This window comes from Drosophila innubila, assembly GCF_004354385.1.
Source record: "Drosophila innubila isolate TH190305 chromosome 2R unlocalized genomic scaffold, UK_Dinn_1.0 1_C_2R, whole genome shotgun sequence".
Classification (NCBI taxonomy): domain Eukaryota; kingdom Metazoa; phylum Arthropoda; class Insecta; order Diptera; family Drosophilidae; genus Drosophila; species Drosophila innubila.
The window spans coordinates 19,289,591-19,312,176 of NW_022995374.1; the positions used below are offsets into that span (position 1 = coordinate 19,289,591).

The 22,586-nt window shown below is 38.4% G+C and overlaps 1 protein-coding gene across 3 annotated transcripts in view; it reads right to left on the reverse strand.

Moving 5' to 3' along the window:
* Positions 1 to 22,586, reverse strand: part of LOC117785507 (bromodomain adjacent to zinc finger domain protein 2B) — a 40,504-nt gene that overhangs the window by 14,778 nt on the left and 3,140 nt on the right. Inside the window, exons 1-4 of one of the 3 annotated variants that reach the window (XM_034623575.1) lie at positions 9,998 to 10,086; positions 1,847 to 2,072; positions 1,509 to 1,766; positions 352 to 869 (exon numbers count right to left, since the gene is read on the reverse strand). In XM_034623575.1, coding sequence (XP_034479466.1) covers positions 352 to 869; positions 1,509 to 1,766; positions 1,847 to 1,994 — 924 coding nt within the window. In that variant the 5' untranslated portion in view covers positions 1,995 to 2,072; positions 9,998 to 10,086. Of the gene's footprint in view, positions 1 to 351; positions 870 to 1,508; positions 1,767 to 1,846; positions 2,073 to 2,878; positions 3,418 to 9,997; positions 10,087 to 22,586 lie in introns of those variants that run through there. The other 2 variants (XM_034623574.1, XM_034623576.1) reach the window with 2 other exon arrangements.

Sequence of the window (22,586 nt, forward strand, 5' to 3'; positions counted from 1 at the left end):
CTCAGATACATTTTTACTGTGCTTTGAAAATATAAATATAACTTAATGGTTTTTATTAACTAAGAAATATTTTAGAATGCAAGAGATGATATTAAAATATTTTATAGTAACTAGGAAATTATTTAAAAAATAAAGATTATTATTAAATTTAAATATGTTAAAATGTTAAATTTAATATGTTATCAATTAAATATGAATATAGGACTTTTATTTTTATAAGGTCACAATCTTTAGCTTAATAAAATCCATTTTTAAAATAGTTAAATCAAAGTGTGAATATTAAAATTGCAGAGCATTTATCTACATGTGAATGTGTTCACTTGGCCAATTCGGTCAAGACTTCGCACTCACCTTGTAACCGCCGTGGGCAGCGCTGCTCGTCGAGATGGATGAGCTGCTTCCGGTGCTGACAGTTGGTTGCATGCCACTCACGGGCAGCCCGAATCCGTGCATGCTGGCCAATGCTGCCGCTGGATTATTGGCAGCAGCTGCTGCCGCCGCTGCGGCAGCTGCATTTAAGCTATTGGCCAGATTTTGTTGTTGTTGCTGGTGCTGTTGTTGTTGCTGCTGCTGTTGTTGTTGTTGTTGCTGTGCGGCGCGTTTCTCTTTACGAGATTTGTTCGACTTGCTGCTGGATCCCACACCACCGCTGTTACCGCCACCCCCACCGCCGACGCCTCCAGCTCCGCCCACTCCCACCATGCCCGACCCACTTCCCGCTCCTCCGCTGCCGGCCGCGCCCCCTGCGCCCATTGCCATGGCGGGTCCGAAGGCAGCTGCCAGATCGGGATGCGGAAACGGAGACATTCCGGAGGCTTGAAGGCGACTGAAATAGTCCTGAGCTGCCAATTGGGCCATGGACCACCAGCCTGTAAAATAGAATTAGATTAAAATATGTAAGAGAGCAGGAGCATTCAGATTTTCATATTCACAAAAAAAAGTTATCTAGTAGTTGATCATTCCTTTTATAACAGACTTGCTCTCTTTCATCTTATTCTCTCACTTTGCGATTGCTGCTTCCTTCTCAACTGCTGCGCTGCTTGCGTCGCAGTTGCTGCTGACCTATGCTTTTTTAAAACTATTGTCATGTTTAAGATTTGCAGGGTATTTAATAGTCCATTGGGTTCCTTTGCACCTGCTTCCTTTCACACTCCTTTGCACACTCTTTGGCTGCTGCTTCTGTTTTTACTCTTCTGCTTCACTGCGCTTGTCGCAGTTGCTGCTACTACTCAGCTGCTGCGCTGTTTGCTAATATTGTTTGCTAATTTCGTCGTGTCATAATCGATTGCTCCTTAATTGTTTTTACTCTCACTCTCATTAACAATGCATTGATCTATTTCCCTTCCCAGTTTAGCTCTAAGTTCTTCTGTTTCTCAGTTGCTGTGCTGCTGACGTCGCAGTAGCCGCAGCTGCTTTTGCTCTTACTCAGCTGCTGCGCTGCTTGCGCCGATCTTCTTCTCCTCCTTATTAGTGTTGTTTTCGTGTGTCGATGCCGACATTTTACTCACTTGCTGGATGCAGACCTGCCAAACTGGCGGCCTGAGAAGCCGCTACGGCCATTGTGCTCTGATGATGATGGGCGCCCGCAGCTGCTGCTGCTGCCGCTGCCATCGACGAGTAACGGTCATTGGCAGCCGCTGCGCCCGCAGCATTTGGCAGCAGGCCCAAACCGGCGGCAGCGGCTGCATTGAATTGCGAGTTAAAGAGAGGATTTGATGCAGCTGCCGCTGCTGCTGCTGCACCGCTGGCATCGCGTCCCCAATAGGCTAAATGAGAAGAGAGCAACAGCAAAGAGAATGTTAAATATGATATGATAATGATAATTAAATTGAGCTTGACAACATACCAAAGAGAGAGGCGGCGTCTAGCAGTCCAGTGGGATCGTGAGGACCGCCTGCTCCCCCACCTCCCGCATTGGAGGCGCCCCCCTTCCCACCATGATTGTTTGAGTTTTTGCCATCGTTGCCGCTGCCATCGCCGGCATTTTTGTTCATGTTAAAAAGCAAATTGTCCACAGTACGTTTTTATAGTTGTTCTCTTTCTTATGTTGTTATTGTTGTGTTTGCTGCTGTCTGTAAGTAAATAAAAGAATTAAATTCATTAATATACTTCACTAACTTATCAAATTAGATCTAATTTACATAAATATAATGCATTGAAATTTTTTTTATAGATATATTATTAATTAAAATTGACTTGACATAAATTCTCTAAAATTTAAATTCATCTACCGCTTAAAGGCTTAAATGGACTCTTTCTCTTTTACACACACACACACCTACACACTGACCCTCTCTGAACATTCTTCTATTGTTATTCAAAAAATAGTATCGCCTATTTCATTTAATTAATATTGTTATTTTATTTTTGTATTTGTATATTTAAATCTCGCTTATTCCATTCGCTCTCACTTTGATATTTTTGTTAGTGTTGGCAATGCCTTGACAGCGGCTGTGTGCGAATGTTAAGCGTAAAGAGGAAAACGCAGAAACATGAAAAGCAAAACAAAACTACAAAAAAAAAGTTCTATACACTCACACACACAGAAAATGCAAACGGAAGCAGCGTGAGAGCAGTATTAAATGTGAAAGAGAATTCAAGAGAAGAGACGCCGTGTTTTCCACTCACCACTACACCTGCATACTAACAGGGGAAAACAGAAACCGAAACAGAGCGAATTAAGAGCGTCGCATAGCGCGCAACTCAACTCAAAGACACAGCAAACAACGAAAAATGCGGCGAAAACAAATGTAGAAACAAAATGCATTGAGAAACAACGAAATGCAAGATGAATAAATAAAATAATAATAATTAATAAATTAAACAAATAAACAATAATAATCCAAAACCGCACAAAACAAAACACTATCACACTCACACACACATACACAGTAACTTAATTCCACTCATTCTCTCTCTCGCTGCGGCGAACGATGCATACATAAAGCGAAAAAGAAAATGCCATTCATTGTATACTTTAAACATCATTAAAGCTCAAAGTATTTTGAGTTGCTGTTGTTGTTTCTTTTATTTGTTTAGTTTCTCTCTATATCAATTTCATTCATAAAACTTTGACTGCATTTGCATTTCACACATTTTGCATACGACGACGTCACTGCGCTGCCGACGCGACGCCGCTGACTCAACGCTGACTGAGACGCAGACAGAATGTCGGCCTTTTTTCACTCTTTTTTCTTCTCTTTTATTTTTTTTACCGGCGGCAGCTTACTTGTGCAACGACACTTTCCATGCATAAAGCATATTTGTTGTTACATTTCACATATTTTCATCAATTTTGTACTGCATTTTATCCATTAAAATCCACAATTTAAATGTATTTCGCGTTAAGCGGCAGCGAAAAGCAAACCAAATAACTGTGGGATAACGCGGCGACTGAGGGAGAAAACAAAAACGCGTTCCGTCTGTTACAAGTGGAATTGAAACATGAGAGTCGCGGCAGCGCAGCGACAGACACGAGAATGTGTGTGTGTGTGAGAGAGGCAATGAATGGACCGATGCCGGCGTCGACGTCGCCGTCGACGCTTTTTCACAGTGGTTGATAATTACAGTTTTGTTTTGCTTGTATTTTTTTTTTGAATTTGTATTTCGCATTCGTTTTGCGCAAAAGAAAATGCATATTTTTTTTATGAATTAATCATTTTAATGAACACACGTTTAGCACAGGCCGCAGTGCCACAATAGAGGTGAATCCCATTTTGGTAGCAGTTGTTGTTGCTTTTTAATAACAGTTATTGCGCTTTCTTGCTAGTCACGCATCAACCGACAGATGTGTCTGCTCATTTCACAGTGCATGTGAAATGAAATCCACATTGTGGATGCCAAGTGTTTGAACGGGTTGGGGGTGGGGTGATTAATTTTTGTATGCCAACTGAATCGTTTAAAGTGGGTGCAAAAAGTAAAAGCCATTTACGCACGTATTAAACCAATTGCAAGAAAAACAAAACAACAGATGTCGTTATTGCTGTTGTTGTGTTTGTTGTTGTTACACATACAGTTGGTCAAGTCATTTTTTTGATTACTTATTATTATCTTGCTTATACATATATTTATGCGAAAAGTAAAGAAAAATTAATAGTTTTCAAAATAAAAAAAAACACAAATGTGTAATTTTGTTTTGGGAAAACATTTTCTTGAATAACTGTATATGTATTTATTAAAGTAAGCAATACAATTACATGCTTGGCTAACTGAATGTTCTTGTTATTTTTAATCTTCTTGCTTTTAACTATTTTTATTTTGTCAAAGCAATTATTCGACTAGCTGTATTTGTCTTTTCTTATGCTTCGCTTAAAGTTTTTATGGCAACCGCACAGTGGAACCGACCCTCAGTTCGGGTCAAAGCTTCGGCTGTATTTCTGTTCTGTGCGTGCTTTGTGAATGTGTGTGTGTGTCTGTCTGAGGGTGTGAGTTGAGCTAACGCGCGCCACAACAACAACAAGAAAAACAAGAACAAGAACAATAGCAAAAGCGTTGGCAATATGATTCGAGCATTTATCTTTAACGCTGTCACCAACGACAACGTCAACGTCAACAGCGACAGCGACGCCAGCGCGCTGCCAATGAAAAGGTGCGCGCTGTGTGCGTTTGAGGCGGGAAAGGAGCATAAAGAGAGAGGAAGCTAAGCGAATGCTGCTGCTGCTGTTGTTGTTGTTGCTTATTTTTTTCTGCTTCGTTTTTCGCTAACTTGACGTGTAGTGTAGATATATATATGTGTATGTATGTTTGTATATATACATTTTTTGCCCATAGCGAATGACAGACGTTGCTGACTCTCTCTCCTGACCGACCGACCGCACGACTAACACAACTGCTCTCCCCTTCCCTTCCTCCACCGTCTTCCACTTCCACTCACTCTCGTCGTTTCAATATTTGTGACTGACAGTGTACAAATGTGAAATTCTTTTTATTGTGTTCACTCTGCTGCTGCCGTTGGCGTAGATCTGCCCTCTCCCCTTCAGTCCCATCCCCCATCACTCTCTTCGCCTATTACTCTTTTTTTTTCGTTTTGCTCTTGATTATCTCTAGTTCAATTGGCAGTCGTTGTCTGGGTGTGTATTTTATTGTGTATCTTTGGCAAATGCCGCTGCTTTTGTGTTATACAAACAGACACAAAACAACAACACAACGTCAACGTTTGTTGTATTTCTATCAAATGCTAATCAATATTAATTCCTAGCTTTACAATCATTTTTACTCGTCATATCTAATTGATATCATTTTATTTTATAGCAGCAACATCAACAATACTTAAGCAATATAAATTGGCATTGCATTTGATTTGTTTTGTTGATTCTCGCGTTATTACATATATAATTAAAATAACATTTACATTGTTGCATTGTGTAAGCAAATTCTGTAGAAAAGTGAATGTTCATTATTTTCAAGCAAAATTGTGCAATTTATTAATGTGCACATAAGTATGTATCTACTTACAGTCAGCGCAACATTTATTCGTACACTCGTCATATTAAATTGTTCTCCTTTTTTCAATATGATTCAGGAATATTTCTAATCCATCTTTCATCTATTACTATTTAAAGCTGAAAAATGTGAGTGTACGAATAAATGTTGCACTGAGTGTATGACAGGAAAGCACTGAGTGCATACGTGCATGTGTGTGTGTTTGCGAGTGAGTTGCTTTGATTATTGACTGCTCTCGTCCCTTAAACGCGTTTCAATTCCAACTGTGGCGCTTTTACCCCCCTCCCCCCACCACACACACACATACATAAATGCATATGTACATATGTATGTAGGTATGTTCATTGGTTCGCGGCATTCGTTGATCATCTTTCGACTGCACACGCATGCACTCACTCACACACATGTAATTTTGCTGGCATTCTTGGGGATTTAGATTTTAGCTACATGCCGTCGTTTCTTCTTCGTTGTTGTTGTAGTTGTTGCTGCTGCGTCGTCTTTTGATTGTTGGCGGCCTTTTATAACGCGCCGACAATTTTCAGTTCACTTTGCTTTTTGCCTTTTCTCATTACTCAAAGTTGACTCTTGCTGAGCGATGAGCGAGAGAGTGCGAGACGTGGGGAGTTAAGAGCACTGGGAGTGAGTGAGAGCGGCTTATACTTCTTGTTCGCATGCTTGTTTGCTGTTGCTGCTTCTTCATCGTCTTCGTTGCGAGGTTATTGACACAGGCAAGCAACAGACAGAGACAGCCATAGAGTAACTGAGAAACACGCAGAACTAGCGACGTCGACGTCGTCATCGCGATCTTCATTTGTTTGCTCGTTTGGTCTTCTTCTGCCCTATTTTCATCGTTGCAATTGCAGCAGCAACAAGTTCACAGCAAATACATAGGTACATACATATGTACGTGTGCGTGCAAATAAATCAAACAAACAAATGGAAATCCAAGTTCCATCACAAATACTTATCGATTAACCACCAACTCAAATTTGATTATCAAAAGTCTCTTCAACACCTGACAAGTGTTTTTACTGATAGCTCTTAAAGAATACATTTAATCTTATAATTTTGATATGCAAGATTGAATCGCAACATTTCTAAGGAACTTTTATTTATTTTTCAATCGTTTCTTAACAGCGGCAGCTTGTGCTTTACAGTGAGCTTTGACTAAAAGTGACCAGCTTAATATATAATAAAAATAATAAATTATTTTTTTTTTTTATTAATTTTAAGAAAATCTCCTCCGAATTAACGTAATAATATTTATTAATTTTATTCATTTTATTTCAAGTTATTCACAAGTCGTGATTCGCTTTAGGCAATGTTTACTGTAACACAGCTAATTCTGTTGTGGTTCTTGTCCTGCACACAATGTGAGCGAAAGGGCGTGAGAGTAAGAGGAGAAGAGAGTGAGTGTGTGTGTGAGTGAGTGGGTGAGTGAGTAAGGAAGGGAAAGGAGAAACAGAATAAAATGAAATGGATTTCTGTGCAACAACAAAAGCATAAGTTGGCAGAGGGTGGGAGAGTAGTTACAACGAGGTGTGAGCATGTGTGGGTGGGACGGGAGGGGAGGGAAGTAGATTGAGTTTGTGCGTCCACTTGTTTTTTGGTGTTGTACACATTATTATCAAGGATATCGCTAACCAGTTGACGCTCGTTGGGGTGGGGTGGGGAGGAGGAGGAACAGGAGGGGTGTTGAGTCTGTCGGCTGCGCGCGCTCAAGGAAATTGTGTAAAAAAAGGGACACACACACACATATATATTAAATGTAAACTGAAACGACGAGAAGTTGAGTTGGTGAGGCGGGAAGTGACAGTGAAAGGGGGTCTAAGGGTCGAGGGGTCAAACTAAGAGTCGGAGTCAGTCAGAGCCAAGTCCCAGCCAAAGCCATGGGCTAAAGCGAACACACACACACAGACACAAACACACACACACACACAGGAAACGAGCGCGCAAGGACACGTCCGTGTATGTTACGTGGGTGGGGTACAATATAAATGGGGGGAGGAGGGCAGTTGGCAGTAAACGAACCCAAACCGAACGAAGGAAACAACAAAACTAAAATTGAAAATGGCAACGACGCCGAAAGGGGAAAACAACAACGACAACTGTGACGCTAACGTCAGCGCAGCAGCAGCAGCAGCAGCAGAAACAGCAGCAGTGACAGTGACAGCAGCGGCGCTAGCAGTGCTAGTAGTAATAATAATAATAATAACAACAACAACTAGCAACAGTAACAACAACAACAAACAAATGAGTTGCAGCAGTTGTTGTTGTTGTTATATATGTAGTTTGTGTATTTATGTAACGGTGAAATAGTTGCTGCTTGTAGTTGCTGTTGTTGTTGTAGGAGTTATAGCAGCAGAAGGAATGCATGGGAAAAGGCTCAAAAGTGGAATGAGAGCGCGTACACGACCCATAAATTAGAGTGAGAGGGAGACAGCGAGAGAGCGTAGGCGCACGAAGGAGCAAACGAACAAATTGAACGAACGACCGAACGAAATCAACGAGTGAGTGAGCGAGTGAGTGAATGAACCGAATGAACATTGGAACAGAAGAGAGTGAGCAATGCAGCATCAAACGAGGAGTAGGAGTAGGTGGCTGATAACGAGAACGAGAGAGGGAGATGAAAGGGAGACGGCATTGACGTATTTACCATTTGCAGCAGACCAAAGCCAACGTCGCCAGCGTCGCTGCCCACTCAAATTCAAAGCCAGCTTCGGGCTATAGCAACAACAAGCAACAGGGGAGAGGTGGGAGAAAGAGAGCAAAGGGAGGAGAGCAGTGACGACACACACACACACACAGTGCAAGTAGCACAGCAGCAGGAGGCAGCATCTGTGACAGGCTGGACAGACGGACAGACAGAAAGAGAGAGAGAGAGAGAGAGAGAGGGAAAACAGTGGGCAAGCTGTGGGGGAGGGGGGAGTAGGCGGCTTTTGCGGCTACACAGAATGCACTCAAATGTGCACAGTGGCCAACTGTCATTGTTGTTGCAATAACAACAACAACAAAAACAACAAACGTTGATAACGTTCAGCCAAAGGGAGTCGTAATAGTGCGTGGAGGGAGGAGTGGGGAGGAGAGGATAGGGGATTGAGACAGACTGTTATTGGACACGTTGCATTTTAGATTAACCGAGGAGAGCAAAACTTGCTTTAAACTTGTGGTAAGCAACACGCTAATCATATTTCAAGCTTATTGCATAATTGATGAAGTAGAAGAGAGAGAGAGAGTAAGTGGGAGAGAAAGAGAGAGATAAATAGAAATACAAATTGGGCAGCTTCAAATTAGTTTATCAACTTTGACCAAACATTCGATATACTAACCATAAAACATTGCTGCTTTAAATATGGTCACCCCAATAACATTTTATAATATTTTTTTTTATCAATCACATTATATTGACACCAATATTATCACTTCAACGTAAAATCAGTCAAGAAATTGTTTTAATTTTAAAAAAATATTAGTTAAATTGAATGAATCTTTTGTAAATTTTTCTTGAAATCATAAATTTCGTACAAAAAATGATTTTATAACTGCAAAATAAAATAAGTAAACTGTTTAATTTGTCAAAATAAATACTTGAACAGCTTTATTTGGCATCAGAAATTTGAAAATCAAGATATATTTACTTCAGAGACTGTAAGCAAATTCAGACAAGCGTACAGGGTATCTGTTAGTCGCCCATCGAGCATTTCAGATAGAAAATTAAGCTGCTCAGGCGAAAATTTGGTATTTGTGAAAAAGTTTAATTAATTAGAAAAAAAATAACAGACAACATTCTCAATGAGGATAAAGTTTGTTTGAACTACCCTTTCTATTCTCCACCCTCCTCTCTATACTATTCTCATCCTTTCTCTCACTTCTATCTCTGTATGCGCAAAAGCTTTTAAATGTTGCGGTGATTTCATTAGACAACAAATACAATTAAAATGCTTGTTGCACGTAATTTAATATGTGTCTGTGTTTGTGTGTGTGTGTGTGTGTGTGTGTGTGTAAGACAGACAAACAGTTACAAACAGAGAGACAACAACACCGACATTTAATTAAAGCTTAAATCAGATTATCCGACAAAAGGATGCAGATAATTTTGTTCCTCAGACCACAAACATCGATAATCCCAGCTGCAATAAGAAAATAAACACTAGCAAAATTCGCCTTATTTTCAACTTAAAGCAGCACATGTTTTTTAATTCTTTCGACAGTTGTCATAAAAAAAATGCAATCAGAATTCCCAAATAAATAACAAGAAAATACAAATTCCAAATTTAAATGCTTGATCTCATCAATAGGTGTTAAAAAACGGTATTAATATTTTGGGTTCTCAGGTGTATCATAGGCGACTTAACTGTCATATTCTTCTGAGAAAAATTAAAGATTTTGGGCGACAAAAACTTAATAAAATTCGGTGAAAAATTGTATTTGGGTCGAGAAACTGTCTTTTTTTGGGAGATAATTTTATTTTATTCAGAGAGAAATGTCGCTTTTTAAAAGACAAAAATGTCACATATTTATTTTATTAATCAAAATTTAAGCAATTTTAACTTACCACAAGCAATTTAAATAGTTTTAAGCTTGTTTCCAATTTATAGCTCCTTCATTTGTTGTTATTGTTATTACATTTTTTAATTTTCACTTTAAATTTTCTTATTAATTTATCGATTGTTGTTGTTGTTTTGTGTCACTTGTCAGGAATTATTTTGAAATTTGAATAATGATTTCATTTTTGATTTTCATTGGCGCTTTGGCCTGGTTAACACACACACACACACACTGACAAATGGCCACACAATGTTTGTTCAGTTATTGAATTATTATTGTAATTGTAGTGCATATATTTGATTATTTAACTGCTCTTGTTGAGGGAGCTAAAAAGACAGAAGAGAAAATGCCAAATTTGAGGTAAAATAATAATAATTATAGAATATATTTGATTACATTTATTTTATGATTATTTTAATTATATATTTATTAATAAATGCGTTAAAGAATATCATGAATATCTTCATTTATCTATCACTTATTTGAATTTTTAATGAAAAACGATATAAAAAAATTCAAAGGGTATTTGCAAACCTTGCAAGTATCATATTCATGCTAAATTGAATTGTATTATAGTTTATTATATTTATTAATAACTGAGTTAGAGACTACCATAAATCGTTTCATTTATCCATCTATTGTTTTATTTTAATTAATAGGGTATTTGCAAGGCCCTGCAACTTTTATATTCATTCTAAAGAAGATTAGAGTCAACAACAAAAGCAAGCAACTATTGTGGATTGTGTTTGTATACATACGAGTACTACATAATAATGAGCTTTTGTCAGTTTACACATAAAGATATTGGATTGTATGTATGTGATTGTGAGTCACTCTTCACACACACACACACACACACATACACGCAGCAATGGCACATATTTCGGTCATCTGAGTGATGAGACGTCAACAGTGGGTGGGGAAGTAATGGATGAGGAGTGTAGAAGCAAAAGAGCGAGAGAGAGAGAGAGCGTAAGCACAGAACGGCAGCCGCTAGTTCTCTATAAAAACTACTGATAACAAACTAACCTAACCTAACCAATTAGTTAACCACATAAACATTGTAGAAACAATTAATGATAAGCGCTGCGATTGCTTTTGCCTTATAAATTAAATATTTTAGGGCTTTAAGCAAAGTAAAGGAGATTGGAAGAGCTTATTCGATTTCTGAGCATATTCCAGTTATTGCATATCTATGTACATACATACATACATATTTATGATCATGCTTATTACTTTATAGAATTTATCGTTACATGAAGAACGCACACGCCCACTGTCATTTATCACTTATCATTTATCAGTGTAGGCAGGCAACGCAAGTTCATACATTGGAACTAAAATTGCTTCCAGTGGAAGGCGATCAAAGAAGAGAAGAGAATGTGAAGGGGCAAAAGAAAATGTGCAATTTTTGCAGATGAAGCAACAGAAATAAGTATGTATGTATGTATGTGTGTGTATGTGTGTGTGTGTGTTTGTTTTGTTGTATTTGTGTTGTGAGGGTGACTGGCTTGAAAAAGCATGAAGAAAAAAGGGCCGAAAGCAAACAAATGACTAAAATTAAACAAGAAAACAAATTCATCACGAATGCCTCAAAAATGTGAGTTCAATTGGAAGGGATAATGATGACGAGACGAGACGAGACTGGATTATGATGATGATGATGATGTGAAGAATGATGTTGAAAATGCGAAGCTGTGTGCAGTGGACAGTGTCAGAGTGAGAGGCGACGACACAGCGCGCAAAAGGTAAGACAAAACTAGAGAGGGAGCGAGAGAGAGAGGGAGAAGCTGTCGCTCGTGTTGCAGCAACAGCAATAACAACAACACGATATGACGAATTCATACACACACACACTCTCACACAGATGAAACGACGGCAATGGCCACAATAAAAACCAACGAAATAAATTAAACAATATGAAAAAGAAACATGGCACAGCGAGCTGGAAATGAGTTGGACGAAAGGGGAACGCATGAATTGGAATGGGAAAGTGGGATATGGAGGGGTGGCGAGGGGAGGGGGCAGGCCAAAGCAATCAGCGAGGAACGAGACACAAAACCGCCACCAACAAGCAGCAACAGCAACAAAACTTGAACGACAGACAGACGGACGCACAGAGACGGACAATCGCAGACAGCAACTTATTACAAACGAACGAACGAACGCAGCGAACAGTGTGACAGACAGACAAGCAGACAAAACAGACAGAACGACAAACAAATGGACAGCAGAAAAATTCAACTAAATATCGAAATCACAAATCCGCAACTGCGCTGCGTTATAATAAAAGCAACAACAAAAATATACAAACAAACAAAAAAGCGGCACAAATGTGTAGTTTAGAAACGAATGAGAGCAAACTGAGAGGAAGAGAGAGTGTGAGAGGCTGAGCTGCATTGAATTGGAGTTCGCGTTGAGTTTGATGTTTAGTCTTATTGGAATAAAGCTAGCAGAGAATCACTCAAGTTGAGTGTGTAAAGCGCAGTTAAAGAGAATGTATTGCCTAGTTATTATTATTGTTGCTGGTTTGCAAATTGCAATATCAATAAGAATCTAATGAAAAAGAAGAGGAGAGGAGGGGCGGCACGCTTATTGCTGTTAAAAAATAAATAAAATACAGTAGGTCAAGTTATCGTTTTGACATAGAACAAAGCTTACCATTTTTTTTTGTTTTTAGTTTATTTTAATTATTTTTAAATAATGAAAAATTCAATTATTATTATTTTTATTAAATCGCTGTTGATCATTTCTATTTTGTTCTCGCATTTTATTATAGTTGTATGAAGTGTTAGCAAGTAAAAAACTGAGATAATAAGATATGCAAATTAGGTTTACCTATTTTTTTTTTTTTTTTAGATAAAAAGAGATATTTAATATTTTATTTTGTCAAAACAATTACTTGACTAACAGTATGTACTTAGCTCCATTTGTACAGTGGGGCAAAGCGATCGTCTCAGGGCAAGAAAGGGAGACGGAGACAACGACGACGGTTATTCAACGCAAAACAAAAAGCACAAAGCAACAACAACTACACAAAGTCGTCTGTAGACCCACAGCGACTGCGACGTTGGCAGCGGGTCGTGTCATGCACACATTTGGTGTACAGTGTACACACAAACACACACACATAAGCATACTTGCATACATACATACTAACAAGCAAGTATACAAACAGAAAAAACCGTCGGCAACAACAAGAAATAACAACAAAAAGCAACTAGCCAACCAGCAACAACAACAAGAAGAAGAAGCAGAAGAAGAATAAGAACAACAGTAACAATAACAACCACGACAGCGAGACATAAAATAAATGAGCGACGCTGCCGCGCAAAACATGTCTCCAATGTTGTTGCTGTTGTTGGCGTTGTTGTTGTACTTCAAGTAGTTGTTGTTGCTTTGACTGGCCTGTCTCGTCGTAGTTGTTGTTGTTGTTGTTCGGCCATTCGTTTCATTGCGCCTTCGCTGCTTTAATTTCGTTTTGTTGTTATTTTTTTTTGTATTTTCTTAACGTTTCTTTCGTCGTAATTATTGATACATAAAAAAAAGAAATACTACAATACATAACTGAACATGTCGCGACGTCGCCTTGTTGAAAATTTACGCAATAAATCTTATTGGACTTGCGTCCCGTTTGCAATTCCAATTGCAATGTATGTAGCTAATTATTGCATTGGTCAGTAACTCAACTCGTTTAACTCTCACAAGCTTTCTTCTTTTCCCTCTCCTTGTCAAACGCATTAATCGCTTAATATCTGTGTTTCATTTACGCCATAGTATTTTGGAATGTGACAGCTAATGGCAACTGCTTAAGAGAGCTTTTAAGCAAACGCCGACTGCCGACTGTGGACTGCGACGCTGACTTGAACAGCGACCGAGACGACACTTTGCTCGCGATTTTATTGATTTGACAATTCTGTTTGTGTGTGTGTGTGCAACGGCTTTAGATAACTGCAAATTAAACGAACAGTGGCTGCCAGCTTATTTGACCCACCAGTCATATATTACCAATTAAAAATAAGCTTATCGTTTAATGGCAAATATATATACGCAAAGTTTAAGCGCAGTGTTTTTTTTTTATTTCTTAAGGTTTAAGCATGAGCAAACTGTTTACTTTTACTTTTAATTTTAATTTATATTTCGTATGTTATTTAAGAAATATAAAACAAAGCATGGTTAAAATGTAGTAAGTCAAATAAGCTGCGAGTCAGTGTATGTGCATACATTCATACATTTACATTTATATGTTGTATGTATGTATGTATGTATGCCTACAACAAGCTGAAATATAACAAACAGCATCTCCTTGTGCACAATTTTAAATCCTTTTTGGTTATGTCTTGCCCATGGACTCTCTTGGGTTTGCCCGCAAAGAGGTGGAGAACGAGCGGGCGAGCGAGAGAGAGAGAGAGAAAGAGGGCATAGAGTTCACACACAACTGACAAAAGAAAATACGGTGGCCAGGGTGCACACACATACACACACGTACAATGCGAGCAACACACACACACACACTCGAGGCAGACAGAATTTGCTGGTGCTGCTCTGCCTACATATCTGCCTTCGTCTCTGCTGCTTTTGGCTCTGCCTCGCTTGGCTGAGTTCTCGCGCTGGCTTCGTTCGCTGCTGCTGCTGCCGTTGGCTTTGGCCCAAACGATTTGCTTTGCTTTGGTTTGGTTTGGTTAGGTTTGGCATTTATGTATCTGTATCTGTCGCACTTCCTGCCGTCTTTTGCTCTTGTTGTTGTTTCTTTTAGATTTTTTTGCAATAATAAATATTGATATACACATGCTGCTCTTCATACACTCATTCACTCACGAGCACACACACATATACAAACACATACACTTGCATACCGTGTAATTTATTTTTCGTAATTTTTCTTGGCTTTGCCGCCCGTTTTGTTGCTTTTGCTATTGCTTCTGCTTCTTCTTTAACTGTGACTGCGACTGCGACCGACGAGTTACCGAACTAAACTAACAGCAACCAATCCAAGCCGAAGCCAAGTGCGAAGCGGGCAGAGGCAGCGACAGCGGCAGAGCGACGCTCGCTGATGGAGACAAACGGGCAAAACAACAACACTTTTGAGCCTGCGGGCAAGGGGTGGGGGGGTTGTATGTAGGTACACCGGGCGAATGGGATAAAGACGGGGGAGAGCAAAATGACGACGACGACGACTGCGATTGTATGAGAAAATTTATTCAACATTTAACGAGCGTGCTTGTTGTTGCTGCGCTGCTGCTGCCGTTTGAAATTGTGGGCGCAGCGCAGAGACAGAAGTAGCAGCAGCCGCAGCAGCAGAGACGAAGGTGTCAGACGCCAGCGGTTGACAGAGAGGCCAAAGAGTGTGTGAAGGAGAGTGAGTGAAAAGCCAAGCCAGGCAGAAAGCAGCAAGAAAGACGCCGCAACCAACCAAAGAGACATTTGTATTGTTACAATTTCTTTTTACATTTAAATATTTTCTTGCTGCGGTTACGACGACGCCGACGACGTCGACGTTGCGACGCAACGTTCATTGAAGTGCTGGTAATTAAAATTGCTACAATAACTAAATCAAATGAGCGGAGAGAGAGAGAGCAGCTGTGTGTGTGCATGTGAAAAAGGGACAAGCGAGAAATTAAGCAAAATGCAAGCAGCAAAAACAACAACAGCAAGAGAGCTACAGTTACAACTACAACTTTAGGAGGGCGTGAGAGGAATGGGTGAGAGCAAGCAAAATTTAGCAATGTTGCGGCTTGCATGTGTGTGTGTGTGTGTGCATATGTGCGTACAAGCTAGAGTGAGAGAGAGTGCGTAGCATAATATAAGTGAGGCTGCCTAAAGGTGTTTGCTCTGTCTGTCAAATTGTCAGCTCCACATCTTGTTACTGTTGTTGTTGTTGGTATTATTTATGTTTCTGCCAAAAATGTTGCAGCGGAAATGCGTATTGCGTTGTTGTTGTTGTTGTAGCTTTTGCGGAAATTGTTGAATAATATCCAGTAATAAAAGCGCACGATAAATGGAAATAAATGGAAATGACACAAGATAATTTTCTTTAGTGTATTTGCATGCACTTCAGTTTCTTCAGTTGACATAACAGCGCTAGGAGGCGTGGCATGTGTGCCTATGTGGGTAAGGAAAGTACATACACTCATTGATATACAAATAGCACCAAATATTAATAATACATAATAAATAAATATAATTTCATTTAATTTAAATTAAATAATTTACAGTGGTTGTCAAAAACACTTTTTTGGACACAATTCAAAAGTTATGATATTTGAATCACCTTATTCTCAATGCATTACATTACTTATTAATATTAAATGGTTTTGATCAAACTAAAAATATCGGTCACAAAAATTACAAATACTATATAAATTAAATTATTTAATACATCTTTCATAAATAGGCATTCATTACTTAATACATTAAATTCATCTTTTATTTCAGTTGAGCTTTTTTTATGGCCATGACTATAATTGTGGTCAAAAAATCAAAAAATGTAAATGTAATAATATGAATTACTTCAAGTAGTTGCACTTCATGTTGCAAAGTTGTATTGTAACTAATAGCAACAACAACAAGAACAGCAACAACAACTAGATACATAGATGCAATCACAGCGAGGGGGCATGCAACAAAGGCTGCTGCTAATGGAGCACTTTTTTGTTGCAATCATCATCGTCGTCGTCAGTTGTGGTCAGTCAGTCAGTCAGTCAGCTAGTCAGTTAGTCAGTTTGTCAGTCGTCCAGCTGAGAAACAAAAGTCAGCTAAAATTCAAATAAAATGTAATACATACAACAACCCACACATATATACATACATATACATATATTCACATATGTATGTTTATACACACTTGCATATTCATGTATTACTTGTACGGCACATACATACATACATACATAGAAAACGATGATGACGCGCGCAATACAAAACTAGAAGAATAAACAAAGTTAAGTTAAGTCGCACTTTTCATACTCTATCTCATGCAAAATACCAACCACAAAAATTGTTGATAGTCTTGAGAAGTTTCTAAAGAGAAGAGTTTTTTCAACTAGCTCAACTTTTCTAAAGATTATCAAAATTTAATTGTTATAAAGAAAATAATTAAAAATGGAGCTAGAACTGCTTTATTTCTCTCCTTTTACACTTTTAAATATTGGGGAAAGTATCGAATAAATTCACAGTGACTGAAAAGAATTGAATTACGCAATGATGAGGAATCAAAATAAAGCCCAAATAATGATTAAATTTATATTTCGCAAGGAAATCGATTAAGATTTGACAAAGTTAAGCGAAAGTTTTTGATATAGCCCACATATATTGTTAACAAACTGATGATATAGCGCATAATATCTTAAGGGTCTCTAGGGTATAAAGCGCAGAGTGTTTGTTGGACCTGAAGTGAAATGAAATATAAAGGGCAACGAGAAGGAGAAGGACGACGACGACGACGACAACGACAACGATGGCAACGCATAGTGCAACAACAGAGGAGCAACATACATATAGTGGGATGGGGGGGTGTAGATGGTGATGGAAGAGGAGGAGGAGGAAGAAAAGGGAGAGGGAGAGAACAGACAAGGGCAGTGGCTGTAGCTGTTGTAGTTGTTGTTGTAGTTGATGTCGAACGTAGTTGGTTGGTTCGTTGCTTTTGCTTGTTTCGTTGTCGTTGCCGTTGTCGAGTGTGTGGAGTGGCGTGTGGCAAGAGGCCAGAGGAAGGGAGTGCAGCACAAAGTTGTTGCTGCAACAGCGACAGCCCCAGTAAAAACAACAACAACAACAACAGCAGCAAAAGGCGAGCGTGCCAACTACAACAACAAGGATTACAATTCAAACTTGCTCGTCAGCCGCGGGGCCAACTGTAAGAGACTCTGCAAAGAGAGAGACAGAGAGAGAGAGAGAGAGAGAAGGGAAGCGAGGAGGTGTGGTGAGTAGGAAGCGAGGAGCCGTGTGTCGTGCCAAAGCAAAAGAAGGTGGCATTGGCAACAGCAACAGCAGCAGGGACAACAGCAACAACAACAACGCAGTCCAAGTTTTGCGCTCTTCCTCTTCCTCTCACTCTCCGCAGCAGAAGTGCAAAGGAAGAAGAAGAAGCAACTGCAGCATACACATGCATAAAAACGGTGCGGAAGAAGCGAAAAAAAAAACTAGTCGGAAAGGTTATAGACGAGAGCCCGACTATAGCAATACCCATTACATACTTTTAGGGGCTTGTATTGCTTTAATTATTAAAACAGCCATAACTACCTTTATATTTAATAGATCTGGTTGCCATTAAGTATGATGATAGATAACAATAATACACCTAGTTTATGTTGCAGAGTTTTAGATGACACTTAGAAGCTGTATATGGGAATCAGCTGATTTTGTACAAAATTTGAAAACGATAAGTGTTTATAGCACAATTTAAAACGGCTAAAAAAGTTTACGGCGGTTTTAAAAGCAAGTTTCGGAAATCACAGATAAATCGCTTTGAGAAATTTGAAAACAAGGAAATATTTGCTAAATTTAATTAAATTCTTTTTTAAATTGAAAAAAATACATAAAATAATTTTTTTTAATTTTGTTAGTTTTTAAAAATGTTCCTAAACCTAAAATTTTTGTGGAAACTGAAAGTAAGCCGATTTTTTTTAAGTTCGAAAATACTAAATCTCTGACATTTAAGGAACACCGACATTTCGAGCTGTTGTTTTTAAAAGCAATTCCCTTTTAAAACTCTGGAGATTTGTGGAACACACCAGATAGATAACGTTCAATACAAAAAAAAAACACCTTATATTTTAGTAACTGTGGGTATGGTGCGGAGGAGTGGCAAACACTTAAAACAAGTTTATGGAAGTCTGTGTGCCAAATTTGGTTACTCTAACTCTTATAGTCTCTGAGATCCATTTGCTTATACGGACGGCTGTTTGATGCTTATCAAAAATATATATATATTTTATAGGGTCGGAGATGCCTCCTTCTCTCTGTTGTCCCATAAATACTTTACAACGCACACAATATACCCTATTATTTATTTTTTAAGTAACGGGTATATCAATATATAAGTAAGTGCGTGTCTATCTGCATGTGTGTGTGTGTGTGTGCGAGTGAGTGAGAGAGCAATGTGCTTCGCGTCGCTGTCGACGTTTTTGTGGCCGCTTTGAAATGAAAAGGAACTGCGGCCGCTGTCGACGTCGCTGCTGACGCTGCGTCGCGCAAAATAAATGAGAGCGCAGTGAGACCAAAAAAAAAAGGAAGAACAAGAAGAAGAAGCAGCACCCAAAGCAAAACAAAGCAAAGCCAACAAAACGAGCGACTTTTATATTTTTTTTGCTTTTGTTAATTTTCAACAGTTGAGCAAATGAGTGCAGTCAATGGAGAGAGAGGGAGAGAGCGCAGAGAGAGAAGCAGTCAGTTGGAAACAGGAAGAGAAGTGAGATTCGTCGACAAGTTGCTGGTCACTGCATATCCTCAAAGTCCAGCTAATTGGCAACGTGCCACGTGCAACGAGCAGCTTGCAACTGATTGCCAGTTGCAACATGCAACTGCACAATTTATCAACTTATTTTGCAACTCTTTTTTGGTTAAATTAAAGTCAATGACAACACGAAATCAAATTTCGAATAGAACTTTAATTTTCTCACAGACTTTTTTTTAATGTGTGAAAAAGCTGTTACAAATTTTGGCAAAAAGCAACAAAATATTAAATCTTTATCAACAGGTATTGCTGCAGACTGCTTCTTCTTCTCCAAATTATTTTATTTAAAAAAAAGTAAAGATTTATTCTTTTTCATGATACTTTTATCAAAAACATTATATCTGGAATATTCTTATTAATCGAAATATTTTTTTTTTTAGGGATCGATATTTTCAAACTCTTTTAATAAATAAAATAAATATGCATTTTCACATGATTAAAAAAAAACACAGTTAACTCTTATTAATAATATACAAAATTTCATATTATAATCGTCTTGAATTTCCAAATTTTATTATTATCTTCTACAAAGAAAAAACTTTGGTTATCTTCATAAGTATTAGGAAAATAGCTGATCATTTAAGGAAACTTTTTAAAAATAGAGTATTACCTAATAAATCCCTTCGTAACTTAAATTAGTTAATTGTTATTTAATTGACTGAATGAGATTTTGAACAAAGCTCTCGGAATTTTCCAATTGGCATAGTCCGAATAATTGACAGAGCAATGGGAGATAATGTGGGCGCATTTGTCCGTTCTTTGTGACTATCTCAGGATGCGAATTGAGAAGGACATGTCCTAATTGGTATCTGCTAGTGACTCCCAACTGACATATGGCCACATATTCCAAGTGGATGCAACGAGCATTAATTAATTATTGATAATGTGATGTGGAGCGCGCTTCTCTCTCTCTCTGTCTGTCTGTCTCTCTTTCTGCCTGACTGCCATTTTGCAGTTAATAGCAAAAGTGGGCGGCCGCCACGCCCACTCTTCAGGCAATAAGATACATATGCAGCTTTCAGTCAAGTCAAGTCAAGTCATGCAAATTACAACAATTTCCGCACCAGAAATAGATGCAAAATTTGTATCTCATGGATGTGTGTGTATCTAATGCCGCTACAAAGAGGAGAGAGAGGGAGAGGAAAGTGGGTAATGCTGCATATGGTGACAAACGTTGTCGTCGTCGTCGTCTTTGTACAATTTGCACAATAGTCGCAAAGAAAATGCGCGCTGTGCAGCTACAGATACAAGATGCAAAAGTTACACAGTTGCAGATACAGATACATACGCACAAATGTGTGTGTGTGTGGAAGAGAAAGAGGAGCAGGAGCAAGCGAAAGCAGTTGCAGGTGGAGATGAAACTGAATTCAACGCATGCAAAGACAAGATACAGATACATTTACAGATACAGATACACTATGCCACTTATGTAAGTATATCTATCTAGATACACACACGAGCAGCGCGAAGCAACAACAACAACACATTCTCGTTAAATGCGTTGTCGAAGCCACATCCCAGTCACAGTCGCATTTACAGTCACAGTTACTGTCACTGTCACAGTTATGTACACAGGATTCAATCGACTCGCGTCTCTTACTCCTTCTTCATCTGCTTCTCCCTTATCCAAAACTTCAGCAATTCACATACACACACACATATATATAGGGTCACACTTTTGTACTTTTGTCATGCCCATAATGAAGTAGAGCAGAATTGCTTTTGGGGTTGCACTACTCTTCTCTCCTCTCTTCTCTTCTCCACTCCACTTGTTCACTCTTGCTGCCTCGCTCGCTCCCCACACTGTTCACCTCACACTTCCAATTTCCAATTCCAGTCACACAATCGCGTGTCCAAGCAACAACAAAAACTTCCACTAAAAGCCCAAAGCCACAGTCGCGTCATCAGCCCAGCAACAACAACAACCACAACAACAACAGCAACTACAGTAAAGAGTGAAAAGCGAAACATTTCATTTTCAGTTTCTTTTTTATTTTTTTATTAAATAACAAATGAACACCATTATTAAAAGGTTTTTAAATTTTTTAGTTTGTTTAAGCTTTAATATTTTCCAAAATCAAATAAAATAAATACTAAATAATTAACTCATCAAATCTAAATCACATGTCAATTATTATTATTTATTCTACTTTAACACCCACTGTGCTCGCATAAACTCTATTTCGCTTCGCCTCTTCTTCTTTGCCAGATCACAGCTGTCGAAATAAATGAAGAGCAGAAAGCGCGCTAATGACAGCTGTAATGAAATGAGAGAGTGAGAGAGAGAACGCTTTATGAAAGAGCAAGTGTATTCGAAAGATGAAGAAAAACAGTTGGTCCAATTAGAGCTGTCTACTTACACTGGTCAAAATAATGATTACTAAAGTTGATAAGCGGTTAATATTTGGAATGCAGCGATAGTAATAAAATTTAAATAAATTCCGAGTTGTTTAAAAAAAAATATCTGTATGAATTAGAAAATTGCGAATACCCAACTCATATTTTTGGATGGATCTAGGAAGATGATATATATATTTTTTGTTTCTTTAGTACATTAATTAAAAGCCATAAAGATACCAATCATTTAATATTTGTTGATAATAAATTTTACAATTTCCCTTTCACTTTAAATTTCTCAGAATATTATTTCAAAACTATTGAATGTAAATTGCACTATATAATTATGTTTATTACCACGTCTGCCAATCAGATAAAGTCCAATTAAATTAAACTAATTAAATATACTTTGGATATAAACATAAAAAAGAAGCACATAAATAAAACTCAAAGAAAATGTACAAATTTCAAAAGCAGAAACACCGAAAAATTTACAATAATCCAATAAAATTGTTTATTGTTTACCGTTACAAGACGCTGCGACGACGCGAAGTTGACGGCGACGCTAGCGTCAGCCGCAGCAGCAGAGGCGGACAAATTACAAATGGGCGCCTAAAACAAAACAATTTCTATGTTGTATGCTGTAACATAGAGAAAGATGGGTGGTGGTAGCGAGAGGGCAAGAGAGTGTGAGAAAGGGAGGGGGCAGTTTTGGGTACTTGCAAATTGCACTCATCTTTAGCATTTTGCAATTTTCCGTTAGTATTTGCAGCTGCAACCGAATGGCATAAATTCAATTACTGCCAGC